At 44.0% G+C, this 14,460-nt stretch overlaps 1 protein-coding gene across 9 annotated transcripts in view; it reads left to right on the forward strand.

The window, feature by feature from the left end:
* Positions 1-14,460, forward strand: part of ryr1b (ryanodine receptor 1b (skeletal)) — a 128,421-nt gene that overhangs the window by 37,490 nt on the left and 76,471 nt on the right. For all 9 annotated transcript variants that reach the window (XM_081614644.1, XM_081614647.1, XM_081614649.1 and 6 more), the window contains 10 exons: positions 4,128-4,344; positions 4,463-4,567; positions 7,287-7,390; positions 7,474-7,557; positions 8,307-8,466; positions 8,560-8,707; positions 9,593-9,798; positions 10,700-10,874; positions 11,966-12,174; positions 13,769-14,115. In XM_081614644.1, coding sequence (XP_081470770.1) covers positions 4,128-4,344; positions 4,463-4,567; positions 7,287-7,390; positions 7,474-7,557; positions 8,307-8,466; positions 8,560-8,707; positions 9,593-9,798; positions 10,700-10,874; positions 11,966-12,174; positions 13,769-14,115 — 1,755 coding nt within the window. The remainder of the gene's footprint in view (positions 1-4,127; positions 4,345-4,462; positions 4,568-7,286; positions 7,391-7,473; positions 7,558-8,306; positions 8,467-8,559; positions 8,708-9,592; positions 9,799-10,699; positions 10,875-11,965; positions 12,175-13,768; positions 14,116-14,460) is intronic.

Below are 14,460 nucleotides of genomic sequence, written 5' to 3' on the forward strand. Positions count from 1 at the left end.
TTAAGATCCTTATGTTGTCTTATATGTTGTGCGAGTGGTTCAATATAAATTGCAAATAAAGTTGGTGATAAACAGCAACCCTGACGTGTAGAACGTTCTAGTTTTATATTGTCAGTTAGATTTCCATTAATCTTGATTCTGGCCACTGGTGATTGGTATAAAGTCCTCACACACTGTACAGCTTTTTCATTAAAACCAAATTTTTCGAGTGCTTTATATAAGAAGTTCCAGCCCACGCTGTCAAAAGCTTTCTCTGCATCGAGACCAATTAAGATAGCTGTTATTTTTTTATTTTGAATATGATCTATTATGTGAAGTGCCCTCCTGATGTTATCTCGCGTTTGGCGACCTTTAATAAATCCTGTTTGGTCCTCGTCTATGATATCTCCAATGAATTGCTCAAATCGTTTTGCTAAAATAGAGGTATAAATTTTATAATCCATGTTTAGAATAGATATAGGTCTATAATCAGAGCATGTTTCACTCCTCCTCTTTTTGGAATGACTGTTATAATCGCTTCTCTCCAAGATGGCGGCAGCACTGCATGTTCCAATGTATAATTAAATGATTTTTCTAGTAATGGTAGAAAATCTTCACTAAAGGATTTGTACCACTCAGATGGCAGTCCATCACTTCCTGGTGTTTTACCATTTTTTAACCTATTAATTGCCTTTTGTATTTCTATTTTGTTATATAGGAAGTGAGATGTTTGTTTTGAGTTTCTCCAATTGAGGGCAGGTCCAGTGACTCCAAGAAGGATTCTATCTGTCCATCTTTAGCAGAGGGGGTTGACTGTATAATCTCTGGTAGTATGTCCTAAACCTGTCCTCAATAGTTGCTGGGTCATGTATCATTTGATTTGTTTCATCATCCTTTAATTTATATATATTTCTCTCTGACTGTTGCTTTTTCAGTTTCTTTGCCAACAGTTTTGTTCCTTTAGATCCCACCTCATGATATGATTGTTTAATAAACTTTGATTTCTTCTCGATTTCATATGTAAGCATTTTATCAATGTCGTTTCTAAGTTCTTTTATTTTATAAACAGGTTGGGATTTTGGGTTAGTTTATGTTGTTTCTCTAGATCTATTAGTTGAGCTCTTTCTTTTCATAGGCTTCGATTCTGGATTTCTTAAAGGCCGCAGTTTTTGAAATCAATTTTCCTCTTAATACAGCCTTGAATGCGTCCCATAATATCACCGGATTAACCTGTCCGTCATCATTCTCTTCTATGTAGGTTTTTATGTCATGGGAAATTTCAGCTTTGATTGTTTTGGAGTTCAACAAGCCTGCATTTAATCGCCATGCTGTTTTGCGTTTTCGGAGGATAAATTTAGTTTTAATGTTAGTGACGAATGGTCAGATATACTTGTTTCTTCTATTTTACATTCCTTTACCTTATATATATCACATTTATCCATGAAAAAGTAATCAATTCTGGAATAACTTTTATTAGGCGCCGAGTAATGGGTATAATCTTTTATATTGAGGTTTAATTCCCTCCAGACATCAACAAATCCAAACTCTTCAAGTGCCAATTTAAATTTTTTGTAGTTAAATTTTGTTGTTTTTTACTGTTTGTTGTATCAAGTTTTGTGTTTAATACCATATTGAAATCCCCTCCCCAGATCAACATTCCCTCTGTTTCCATAATTATTTTATTGAGGAGGTTATTAAGGAATTGTATTTTACTATTTGGGGGATTGTAAACATTGACCAGTGTTACCTTTACATTGTCAAGAGTCCCCTTCACTATCACATACCTCCCTTCTTTGTCTGACAGATCATAGCTACAATCAAATTTTACTGAGTCATGAATTAGAATTGAAACTCCCCTTTTGTTTCCATGTCTGAAAGAGCTGTGAAATATATTTGAGTATCCAAAGCCCCTAAGTTTTTCATGTTCAGATTTAGACAGGTGTGTCTCCTGTAAATAGATTAACTGTGCTTTCTCTTTTCGCATTTTAGTTAGAATTTTTTTACGTTTTATAGGATTATTTATACCATTCACATTCAAGGAAACCATCTTAATATTAGCAGCCATTATTTAGTTTCATAAGGTCACCATGTGATTTTAGAAAAAGAGTCCCCAACAAATAGCTGAACGAGCTATTAAAACACAGATGAACAAATAGAACAGAAACTTCCAAAGGTAGAGATGTGCAAAGACATCCCTCAGAATCCCTGCTGGTGGGGTGAGGGCAAAATACCACCCTAGGGTGGGGGCCCTCTCTAGCAGTAGACAGAGGTCTACTTGTACTAGATAAGTCCAACATTTGGTAAACGCTACAACATTTACTCCATTCGGTATTTTGGTTAAATATCTATCAAAAGACCTATAACGTAACTTTAGTAACAGAGGGGAGATTGATATCTGAGACGGGATCCAAACCAGCTGGTAAAGTCACTCAACTCTTAACTCGCCCTAACATTACCTGAAATGTTTTTTATAGTAAAGCAAACTTGAGATGATTCAACGTTCAGAGTTACTGGTCCTCACGTCTGAACTCTGTGAGTTTCTCCCTCGCGCGTTGTCCTGCATTGGTGTTGTTGATCCGTTTCCATGGTAATAGCGAGTCCAGCCTCTCCTTGGTCACTTTTAACTTGTTCTCTCTTGGTTTCCAAATCAACCCGAAGCCTCTCTTGATCATGTCTGACGCTGCTTCGTCTGCGTTCTCATAGGTCCGAACTCCAGAGTCCCAGAAGATTCTCATCTTTGTGAACGGCGTCTGGAATCTGACACCTTTCTGCTTCAAGGCTGCTTTTAATGGGCCGTATGCTTTACGTTTTTCTATGATCTCCGAAGCGTAATCATTATCAAAATAAAGGCGCTTGCCATCCATCTCCACTTTCTGTTCCCAGGCTTTCCTTAGAACCATTTCTTTTGTGTTGAATTGCAAGAAATTCACAATTATAGATCTCGGGGCCGCGTTGGGAGGCGGTCTGGGTGCCAGAGCTCGGTGTGCCCGCTGAATCCGTAGTTCACTTCCATCTGGTAGCTTCAGCTGCTTGGTCAGCAGATCGGTGACAAACTCGGAAACCGATCTACCTTCTTTACCTTCCGGAACTCCATAGATACGAAGATTATTTCTCCGGCTTCGGCTCTCCAAATCCACAAGTTTGTCGTTCATAGCTCTGTTCCTTTCTAATGTCTCAAGCAGCGCGTCTTTCATTTCCAAGCACGCAGCCTCCAGGTCAGCTATCCGGGTCTGCGCCTCGGTGATGCTGCCCTTCTGGTTCTGCAGCTCGCGCATCATTTCCTCCCTGAATCTGTTGAAATCTTCCTTCATTGTTGCCTTTACATCTTCTTTGAGTTTTTCTATGTCTTGCTTCATCTCGTTTTTAAACTCTTTTAAGTCTTCAGAAAGCGTCTTGATACTCTCCAGTAAGGCGTGTTGTTGTAAGCTAACGCTAGCCTTGACTAATTCACTTTTTAATGGGGAAGTTTTGAGGCAGTGCAGTGATGATGTTTCATCATTTAATCCTGTTTTTCTCCTTTGCTGGAGTTGACATAGAAAACTGCAGAGGTTATTTACATTTTCTGTCATTAACTGACATGTTTTTTGAGAGGAAAAGTGTTTAAAGTTGACAGGAAATTTGAAAATATAACTTGATAATTATGTGTTATTTGAAAACTGGAAGATTAAAACCTGAACAAAAGCAGACATCACAAAGAAAGTAAAATAAACAAACGGTGCTCAGCCTGGCAGCCTGCCAGGCTTATAAAGCACAGAGGGAAACCCTGGAACTTTGTTGTATTTCACTGGACTTTTATGTGACACCCAGTGGTGTCCAAAGTGTGGTTCGGGGGCCGTTTGTGGCCTTTCGGAGTGATTTTATGTGGCCCACATTCACAATACAGAAATGGAGCAAATTTAATTTTCCAACTTGAGGTTGGATATTGATGCATAAAAATTTTAAATTTCAGAAAAGATGCAGATAAATTCACATCAACATTTGTTAGAAATGTTTCCCACTTTTACTTTAAGGTCACAGAAATTAGAAATGTTGGTTTTGAATCATTGCTGGTAGTTTATTTTTTTGTCCGTTTTAAAGAAGCTAGAAGAGTCTTCATTAATGTCTGAGTTTCAAAAAGACGAGGCCTTCTTCTGTTTGTGTGACCTCAGAGTTCGGTTCCTCCTCGGCGGTCGACACGGAGACTTTAAGTTCATGCCGCCGCCCGGCTACGCGCCGTGTTACGAGGCCCTGCTGCCCAGAGAGAGGATGCGCATCGAACCCATCAAGGAGTACAAGCACGACTTCGACGGCGTGCGCAACCTCCTGGGTCCCACTCTGTCCCTCACCCACACCTCCTTCACCCCCTGCCCAGTGGACACGGTGCAGGTACCGCTGTTTGGTCAGGACGCCGCAGCAGCAGCAGCAGCAGCAGCAGCAGCAGCAGCAGCAGCAGCAGCTGCATCTAGCAGTTTTCTGTTGTTTGATTGCTGGTTTTCCTGCTTAGATCGTGCTGCCACCACATCTGGAGCGCATCAGGGAGAAGCTGGCAGAGAACATCCACGAGCTTTGGGCCGTGACCCGCATTGAGCAGGGCTGGACCTATGGCAGCGTGAGTACGATGTCAGCCTCTGTAGGACTGTTCTCACACAGAACCCGGTTCCCACAACGAACCAGTTCTCACACCGAACCGGTTCTCGCACAGAACCCGGTTCTCACACAGAACCCGGTTCCCACAACGAACCAGTTCTCACACCGAACCGGTTCTCGCACAGAACCCGGTTCCCACACAGAACCCGGTTCTCACACCGAACCGGTTCTCACAACGAACCCGGTTCTCACACCGAACCGGTTCTCACACAGAACCCGGTTCCCACACAGAACCCGGTACTCGCACAGAACCCAGGTCCCACACAGAACCCGGTTCTCACAACGAACCGTTTCTCACAACGAACCCGGTTCTCACACCGAACCCGGTTCTCACAACGAACCCGTTTCTCACAACGAACCCGGTTCTCACACAGAACCCGGTTCCCACACAGAACCCGGTTCCCACACAGAACCTGGTTCCCACACAGAAACCGGTTCTCGCACAGAACCCGGTTCTCACAACAAACCGGTTCTCGCACAGAACCCGGTTCTCACAACAAACCGGTTCTCGCACAGAACCCGGTTCTCACAACAAACCGGTTCTCGCACAGAACCCGGTTCTCGCACAGAACCCGGTTCTCACAACAAACCGGTTCTCGCACAGAACCCGGTTCTCACAACAAACCGGTTCTCGCACAGAACCCGGTTCTCACAACAAACCGGTTCTCGCACAGAACCCGGTTCTCACAACAAACCGGTTCTCGCACAGAACCCGGTTCTCACACCGAACCCGGTTCTCACAACGAACCCGGTTCTCTCAACGAACCCGGTTCTCACACAGAACTTGGTTCCCACACAGAACCCGGTTCTCGCACAGAACCCGGTTCTCACAACAAACCGGTTCTCGCACAGAACCGGTTCTCACACCGAACCCGGTTCTCTCAACGAACCCGGTTCTCACACAGAACTTGGTTCCCACACAGAACCTGGTTCCCACACAGAACCCGGTTCTCGCACAGAACCCGGTTCTCACACCGCATCCGGTTCTCGCACAGAACCCAGTTCTCACAACAAACCGGTTCTCGCACAGAACCGGTTCTCCCACCGAACCCGGTTCTCACAGCGAACCCGGTTCTCTCAACGAACCTGGTTCTCACACAGAACCCGGTTCTCGCACCGAACCCGGTTCCCACACCGAACCCGGTTCTCGCACAGAACCCGGTTCCCACACAGAACCCGGTTCTCACAACGAACCGTTTCTCACACCGAACCCGGTTCTCACACCGAACCCGGTTCCCACACAGAACCCGGTTCTCACAACGAACCGTTTCTCACACCGAACCCGGTTCTCACACCGAACCCGGTTCTCACAACGAACCGGTTCTCACACCGAACCCGGTTCTCACAACGAACCGGTTCTCACACCGAACCCGGTTCTCACAACGAACCGGTTCTCACAACGAACCCGGTTCTCTCAACGAACACGGTTCTCACACAGAACCTGGTTCCCACACAGAAACCGGTTCTCACAACAAACCGTTTCTCACACAGAACCCGGTTCTCGCACAGAACCCGGTTCTCGCACAGAACCCGGTTCTCACAACAAACCGGTTCCCACACAGAAACCGGTTCTCACAACAAACCGGTTCTCGCACAGAACCCGGTTCTCGCACAGAACCCGGTTCTCACAACAAACCGGTTCTCGCACAGAACCCGGTTCTCACAACAAACCGGTTCTCGCACAGAACCCGGTTCTCACACCGAACCCGGTTCTCACAACGAACCCGGTTCTCTCAACGAACCCGGTTCTTACACAGAACTTGGTTCCCACACAGAACCCGGTTCTCGCACAGAACCCGGTTCTCACAACAAACCGGTTCTCGCACAGAACCGGTTCTCACACCGAACCCGGTTCTCTCAACGAACCCGGTTCTCACACAGAACTTGGTTCCCACACAGAACCTGGTTCCCACACAGAACCCGGTTCTCGCACAGAACCCGGTTCTCACACCGCATCCGGTTCTCGCACAGAACCCAGTTCTCACAACAAACCGGTTCTCGCACAGAACCGGTTCTCCCACCGAACCCGGTTCTCACAGCGAACCCGGTTCTCTCAACGAACCTGGTTCTCACACAGAACCCGGTTCTCACACAGAACCTGGTTCTCACACAGAACCCGGTTCTCACACCGAACCCGGTTCTCACACCCGATAGTCCGGTAGGTTCTGTCCAGTATGGACCAAAGTTGTAACATTTGTCACATTTTCGTTTGGTTCTCTTTCTCTCTGCAATGCGTCAAATGATTCAAACTAACTGAAAAACCTGTTCCCCTCCTCGCCTGTGGGGGCGCTGCATCCAAAAGACACTGAGCACAACTTTCTTTTTCATAAAATGTAAACAAACATTAAGTTGTGTCAGATTTTATTGAAGGATTTCTCTTTTGTCCTCAGCGAAAGACCACGGCGCATTTCTCCCGCTAGCGCTAAACTAGCATGTTTGTTTTTGTTGTATTTATCCTGAATGCTCCGGATAAACACTCACCTTTAAGTATTTAAACAATTCCTGAAACACCGACATGCACATCCGGTTAGCAACATGTCGGGTTTTATCCTGTTTATCTGCCTTAATGTGAAATCACTATAAAAGCCCTGAGTTGAGTCAGGATACATACAAAATCATCCATAAATTCCTCCCAGCTGTAGTTTTCTTCCTTTGTACCATAATTTTGAGTTTCTCCACAGTTCAGGGATGACAACAAGAAACTCCATCCTTGTTTGGTGGATTTCCAAAGTCTTCCTGAACCAGAGAAGAACTACAACCTGCAGATGTCAGGGGAGACTCTCAAGTGAGTTTGAAGTTTGCTGATCAGGTTGTGTCCGAGTCGGTTTCTGTACCCCATATTTCCTCTGAATTAATGTTTTCCCACAGGACTCTGCTGGCCTTGGGTTGCCATGTTGGCATGGGGGATGAGAAAGCAGAAGAAAACCTCAAGAAGATCAAGCTCCCCAAGACGTACAGAATCAAATCCATATCTCTGTTAGCGGTGGTGGGCACAATCCTGCTAATCCGTTAACGCACTAATCACTAAGCTAGTTTTTTGTTTAGCATTTTTGCTAACTCTGAAAACACTTAGCTTCCCCTAAATTATGTTTTCAGGGTAAATTCCAAAGTGCTCATTTGTTTGGCTGTTTTGGCCTGTCATGGTCACTTAGCCAAAGTTAGCAGCAGAGTTAGCTACACTCAACAACTTTAAAACTGAAAGCATGAGTGAAAGGTCTGTTCCAAAGAGATTTGACCCTGTGTAGGGCGATATACGTTGTCATACCAAATGTTGTGCCATTGACACATGGTTGGTGAATTTAGCATTTTAATCAATCAATCAAGTATCTCTGTATAGCACATTTCAGTAATGAGGCAGCTCAAAGTGCTGTACGTCATAAAAACACAAAAAGAAAACAAGATACAGTCAGTAATTAAACCAATAACATTACATTTTTTCATTTATTAAAGTTAAAAAGCAACTGAAAACATGGGGGAGGGGGTTTAGCCTTGATTTACAGGAACTCAGCTTTAGCATTAGCGTCAGCTAAACACTATGTTGGTATAGCGCTTTAGCCTTAGCAGAACAAATGCTAATAATTAGTGCTTTAGGGTTAGCGGAGCTAGCATTTTAGCTAGCGGTGCCCTCCACTGTCTGTTTGCATCTAAGCTGTTGGATATTCTGTTCTGTTGGCCTGAACATGAGTTTCTCTGTCCGTTAGCTACGTGATGACCAACGGCTACAAACCCGCACCCCTCGACCTCAACCACGTCAAACTGACACCGAACCAGAACCAGCTTGTGGAGAAGTTGGCAGAAAATGGCCATAATGTTTGGGCGAGGGACCGGGTGCGCCAAGGATGGACCTACAGCATCGTGCAGGTGAAACTGTTTCCAATCTTTTAGCTCTAATGTTCAAACAGACACTCCAAGACCAAGAGTTTCACAATGAAATTCCTGCACTACAACCTGTAGGATATCATAAATAAGCGAAACCCTCGTTTGGTGCCGTACAACCTGCTGGACGAGAGAACAAAGAAAACCAACCGGGACAGCGTCAACAACGCTGTCCGCACGCTCATCGGCTACGGCTACAACATTGAGCCTCCAGATCAGGAGAGCAGTAAGTCGACTCATCTTGTTATTGACCTTTATCACGTGACGTCACGCTCTTCAAAGCTCCGCCCACTCCGTCAAAACGACCAGTGCATTCTTTTAAATAAAACTAGTCTAAAAACAGACCTAACATCGCTTCTGTTTAGTTGATTTCACTTTAAAAATGGCCATAGGGGGCTGTGCGGTCGGCTGCACAAACAGACAAGGGTAGAAACCAAACTTGTCATTTTATTTTATAACTTTTAATCATGCAATGGCGATGGATAACGGCTGTTAGCCCCCGGTGTAACCGCGGATTAGCAGCAAATACTTTTTACAAGGTAAGAAGACTAACATTCATATGCTTAATAAGTAAATATGATTAGAAAGATGTCAAATATCTCATTACGAGAAAGGTACACCGTGTCTAACCATTGGTAACCATGGAGACAATGCCACATGTATGGAAAAAACTAGTTAGCATTTCTTCTTCTGTATGTTTCTAAGGTTCCTCCGGTGTAAAGGGGAAACGTCATTTATGACATAGTGACGTAAATAATGCAGTGTGAATTCAGACAAAGTTGGTAATTTGATGAACACGTCAGGAGGGAGGAGGTACGGGTCGGTTTACAGAAGCTGTTTCCAACTTCTGTAAATTGCACCGTCTATAAGCCCCAACCACGTGTGTTACGTTCACAGACAAATTAGCTCGGCTCAAACAAGAAGAAGCCACGAATAAACTGGCAAAGACAACTTTGGAAGACAATTTCAGTCGCTCAGTTCAATACTCCCGTCCCTCACGTAAAAACGTCCCACATGGCGCCTTGAATGATTAAGGGGCGTAGTTGTAAAGGGGTCAATATGAATCTCTCACTTTCCTTCGATGTCTCACCTGTTTGCTTTGACGCTGCAGCTGGCCACGGCCTTGAGAACACGCGCGGGGACAAGGTCCGCATCTTCAGGGCGGAGAAGTCCTACGCCGTCACCCAAGGGAAGTGGTACTTTGAGTTCGAAGCCGTAACAACCGGAGAGATGAGAGTGGGCTGGGCCCGTCCCTGCGTCCGCTCCGACACTGAGCTTGGAGCCGATGAACTGGCTTACGTCTTCAATGGCAACAAGGTCAGTCTGTGTCTAGTTTAATTATCAGTGTCATAAAACGGAGGATGTAAGGGTCTGTTTCATTCAATTGTTCTAGTATCAAACTGTAAAGGAGAGCTATTGTACGTCTGTGGGCTAAACAAAACATGTTCATTACATATTTTGCACAAAATCGTTCTTAGTCTGGTCAGTTTTAGGGTTTCTTGTCACTTTAAATCCAAATAAGCTACTGCTGGGGCTCAGCTTGGGTTGCTAGGTGACGGACAGAGTTCCGTTGGGGTTGCTAGGTGACGGACAGAGTTCCGTTGGGGTTGCTAGGTGACGGACAGAGTTCCGTTGGGGTTGCTAGGTAACGGGCAGAGTTCCGTTGGGGTTGCTAGGTAACGGGCAGTGCAGGGCCTGCTGATTTGTTACCTTACATTCCGAAGCTTTTTTAAATGATCCAGACTCTAAAAGTCTTTAACTTATTACCATAAAAACGACTGTATGTGTTTTTTATATGCTTGTCCTGATTTTAGAAGCAGCTGAGACTCAAGTGGAGGAACTAAAATGTGCAATTTAGCATAATAGGTCACCTTTAAGTCATGTACAGTCCACTAAAATAAACCACATTGAGGCAATTGGAATAAAATGTATATTCTTTATCTTTTTTTTATAAATCAGTGTCACTTTTAAATAGGAGATGCACGTTAATATGTTGTTAAATCTTTTTCTGCATGATTTGAGTTGAACCTTTTATACATATACGGTGATTTTCTTATGTTTTCCCTGGGTTTTTATTTATTTTTTTGCATTTACGATTTCCACAGTTCAATTAAAGTAATTTAAAAAAATAAATAAATCCCACAGTGTAGTAACAAAGCCGGACATGGCTGCTGGATCTTCTGGTGTTTTGTTACCGTAAGGTTCTGATGTTTTCCAGGCCCAGCGCTGGCACGTCGGTAACGAGCCGTTCGGTCGGCAGTGGCAGTCCGGCGACGTCGTCGGCTGCATGATCGACCTGAGCGAGATGAACATCATGTTCACGCTCAACGGGGAGATGCTGATCAGCGACTCCGGCTCAGAGATGGCTTTCAAAGACATAGACATTGGGGAAGGTGATTTTATAAATCAGGAAAAACATTAATTCAGATTCGTACTGAATGTTGCTCAGCCGTTTTCAGTAAACAAATAAATAAACTACAGGAGGTTTTTGTTTACATTTTAAAGGTCTCACTCTGGAATGTAGATCCTAAATTATAGAATCAGACTAAAAATTGCATTTCTAGAACAACAGACATCTGATTCTGCAAACAAATCTGCTGAGGTTCATCCTTCCTTCTTTCCTTTTGTCCTTTGTTGTTTCCTTTCTAGTTCCCTTATTTCATTCAATATTTACTCCTTCCTTCCTTCCTTCCTTCCTTCCTTCCTTCCTTCCTTCCTTCCTTCCTTCCTTCCTTCCTTCCTTCCTTCCTTCCTTCCTTCCTTCCTTCCTTCCTTCCTTCCTTCCTTCCTTCCTTCCTTCCTTCCTTCCTTCCTTCCTTCCTTCCTTCCTTCCTTCCTTCCTTCCTTCCTTCCTTCCTTCCTTCCCTCCCTCCCATCTTGTGTCTTTACCTTCTTCTTTCTGTCTTCTTTCCTTTTTTCCTTCTTTCCTATTCTCTGTTCTTCTCTTTTTTGTGTCTTTCCTTCCTTTATTGTGCCCTTCTTTCCTGTTTTGTGTCCTTTCTTCTTTGTGTCCTTCCTTCTGCTCTTTTTTTCTTCCTATCTCGTGCCCTTCCTTCCTTTTTTGTATCTTTCCCTCTTTCCTTCCATCCCATCTTGTGTCCTTCTTTCTTTCTTTATGCCCTTTCTTCCTTCTTTCATATCTTCTGTCATTCCTTTCTATTTTTTGTGTTCTTTCCTTTTTTAGTTTCCTTCTTTCCTTCCCTTCATAGTTTGTGTCCTTTCTTCTCGACTTCTGAAACTGTTAAAAGTTGGACCTGAAACACTTTGGATATTTTACCTGAAGTTTTTATAAAACCCTCTAAATGTTGGAACCTAAACAAATGAAGTTGTATTTTTATCACTCAAGTCACTCAGTAATCAAAAAGCCAAGGCAGCTTCAACAAACCAAACCAGCTGCATCAACATCCTCCAAACTCGCGGTTCTGTCTTTTATTCGTTTTGTTTGCAGAGTCCTGATCTTTGTTTTTGTGTTTTTTCCCGGCAGGTTTCATCCCGGTGTGCGCCCTCGGCCTGTCTCAGGTCGGCAGGATCAATCTGGGCCAGAACGTCAGCAGCCTGAGATATTTTGCCATCTGTGGCCTTCAGGAGGGATTCGAACCGTTTGCCATCAACATGAAGCGAGACATCACCATGTGGTTCAGCAAGAGTTTGCCGCAGTTCGTCCCCGTCCCCACGGACCACCACCACATCGAGGTGGCGCAGCTTTAGCTTTGAATTTAATAAATATTTAGGTTCAATAACAACATATGTCACTTTATAGAACATTCACTGAACAGCGATCCAGAACCGCACAGCATTCTGGGGGATGTAGGCAGAGGAAAGACTTCATCCACTCAAAGACTCAGGACTAGCTAAGCTACATTGGTGCCGCCGTCACTGCGATCCGCTTAAAAAAATACCTCGTACTCACCAAGACCAGAAAATACCTTTATTTTTATAAAAATCACTTCTGTCATTAAATTAACTAAATGTGTTATCAGACTGTACGAAACTATGGGAAACACTCGTTTATTACTTTATTTTTCTTCATGTTTGATTATTTTACATCGGCACATACATTTACTAGATTTTTCTCTTTTCAGAAGCAGCCTTGCAAAATGCAGTTAAACTGTTTTTACCTTTATTTCTTATTTTCTTTAAATCAAATACTATTTTTACAATTACACTGACATACGGAAAGACAAAGGAAATAAATAAAAACCTTCCCTGGAATTATTTCTTTCCAACTAGCTGATGGTACGGACCGTTCTTCCGGAACAGACTGTAAAGTCCAACTCACTCACTCTTTGGTTACCTAGCAACAATTGTGGAGTAAGTTGTGGTTACCTAGCAACAGTCTGTTGAGTAATTCACACAGCAGCAGTTTAACATTTACCTACATTGCCTCATAACTATTTAAAAAATAAAAATGAACGTAATGAAGTAAAAGCTGTGGATAAAACAGGAAAGATCGCGCCACCAGCTTGTCTGCATTTAAGATATTTAAAACAACAAAAACTAATCGATACACTGCAAAAACATGAAATCTTACCAAGTATCTTTGGTTTAATTTCTTGTACGCTTGAAATAAGACAAAAGTAACTTTTCAGCAAGATACAGGAGCTTGTTTTAGGTAAATAATTAGTTAATATTAATAAAAAGTTTGAATTCCACTGGCAGAATATTCCACTGCGCTGTTACCTAGCAACGCCAGGCAAGCCCAGCCCGTTACCTAGCAACGCCAGGCAAGCCCAGCCCGTTACCTAGCAACGCCAGGCAAGCCCAGCCCGTTACCTAGCAACGCCAGGCAAGCCCAGCCCGTTACCTAGCAACGCCAGGCAAGCCCAGCCCGTTACCTAGCAACGCCAGGCAAGCCCAGCCCGTTACCTAGCAACGCCAGGCAAGCCCAGCCCGTTACCTAGCAACGCCAGGCAAGCCCAGCCCGTTACCTAGCAACGCCAGGCAAGCCCAGCCCGTTACCTAGCAACGCCAGGCAAGCCCAGCCCGTTACCTAGCAACCCAGTTCTAGTTCCACTGGCAGGTTATTTCACTTGTAACATGAGAAAAACGTTTTGTTATAACTGAAATAATCAACCAATGGAACTAGTTTTTAGTAAATATTAAGGAATTATTGAGTTAAAACAATATAATGCTGAAAAGTTACTTGTAGTCTTATTTCAAGTGTAATAAGATTTTTGCACCAGAAAGTGAACCAGTGTTTTTCAGTGTAATTACTGGTGTTGATTAATTTGAAGTGCTGATGTCGACCAGATCTGACAATATTGGCACTAAAAACATGTCCCCTCAGGTCTCCCGCGTGGACGGCACTGTGGACAGCGCCCCCTGTCTGAAGCTGACCCACAAGACGTTTGGCTCGCAGAACGCCAACACGGACATGATGTTCCTCAGACTGAGCATGCCCGTCCAGTTCCACGAGACCTTCAAGGTCCCGGCCGGCACCACGCCGCTCACCCGGGCCCTCACGATTCCCGAGGAGGAGGTGGTGGTGGTGGAGCCCGACTCCGAGTTCGAAGTTTTGAAGAAGTCTGCCAGTCGAAAGGAACAGGAGGACGAGAAGAAGGAGCCGTCTGTGCCGAAGGAGGTTTCTGTAGAAAACGAGAAGGACACCATGTCGGAAAAGGGGAAGAAAAAAGGGTAAGATTTAAAGTTATTTCATTATCACACTTTCAGATTAAAGTTTATTATAGAAAATTTACATTTTATATGTTTTTGTACTTTCACTCTGATTTCTATTGAAAAATCCCCCCAGTCATTTTTGGCAATAAGTAAATATTTTTGGTCTTTGGAAAATGAACCGGGCTGCACAGTGGCGCAGTTGGTAGAGCTGTTGCCTTGCAGCAAGAAGGTTCTGAGTTCAATTCCCGGCCCCTGTCTTTCTGCATGGAGTCTCCATGTTCTCCCTGTGCATGGTGGGTTTTCTCTGGGTACTCCGGTTTCCTCCCACAGTCCAAAAACATGACTGTCAGGTTAATTGGTCTG

The sequence above is a fragment of the Poecilia reticulata genome, chromosome 13, assembly GCF_904066995.2.
Source record: "Poecilia reticulata chromosome 13, P_reticulata-male-v2, whole genome shotgun sequence".
Classification (NCBI taxonomy): Eukaryota; Metazoa; Chordata; class Actinopteri; order Cyprinodontiformes; family Poeciliidae; genus Poecilia; species Poecilia reticulata.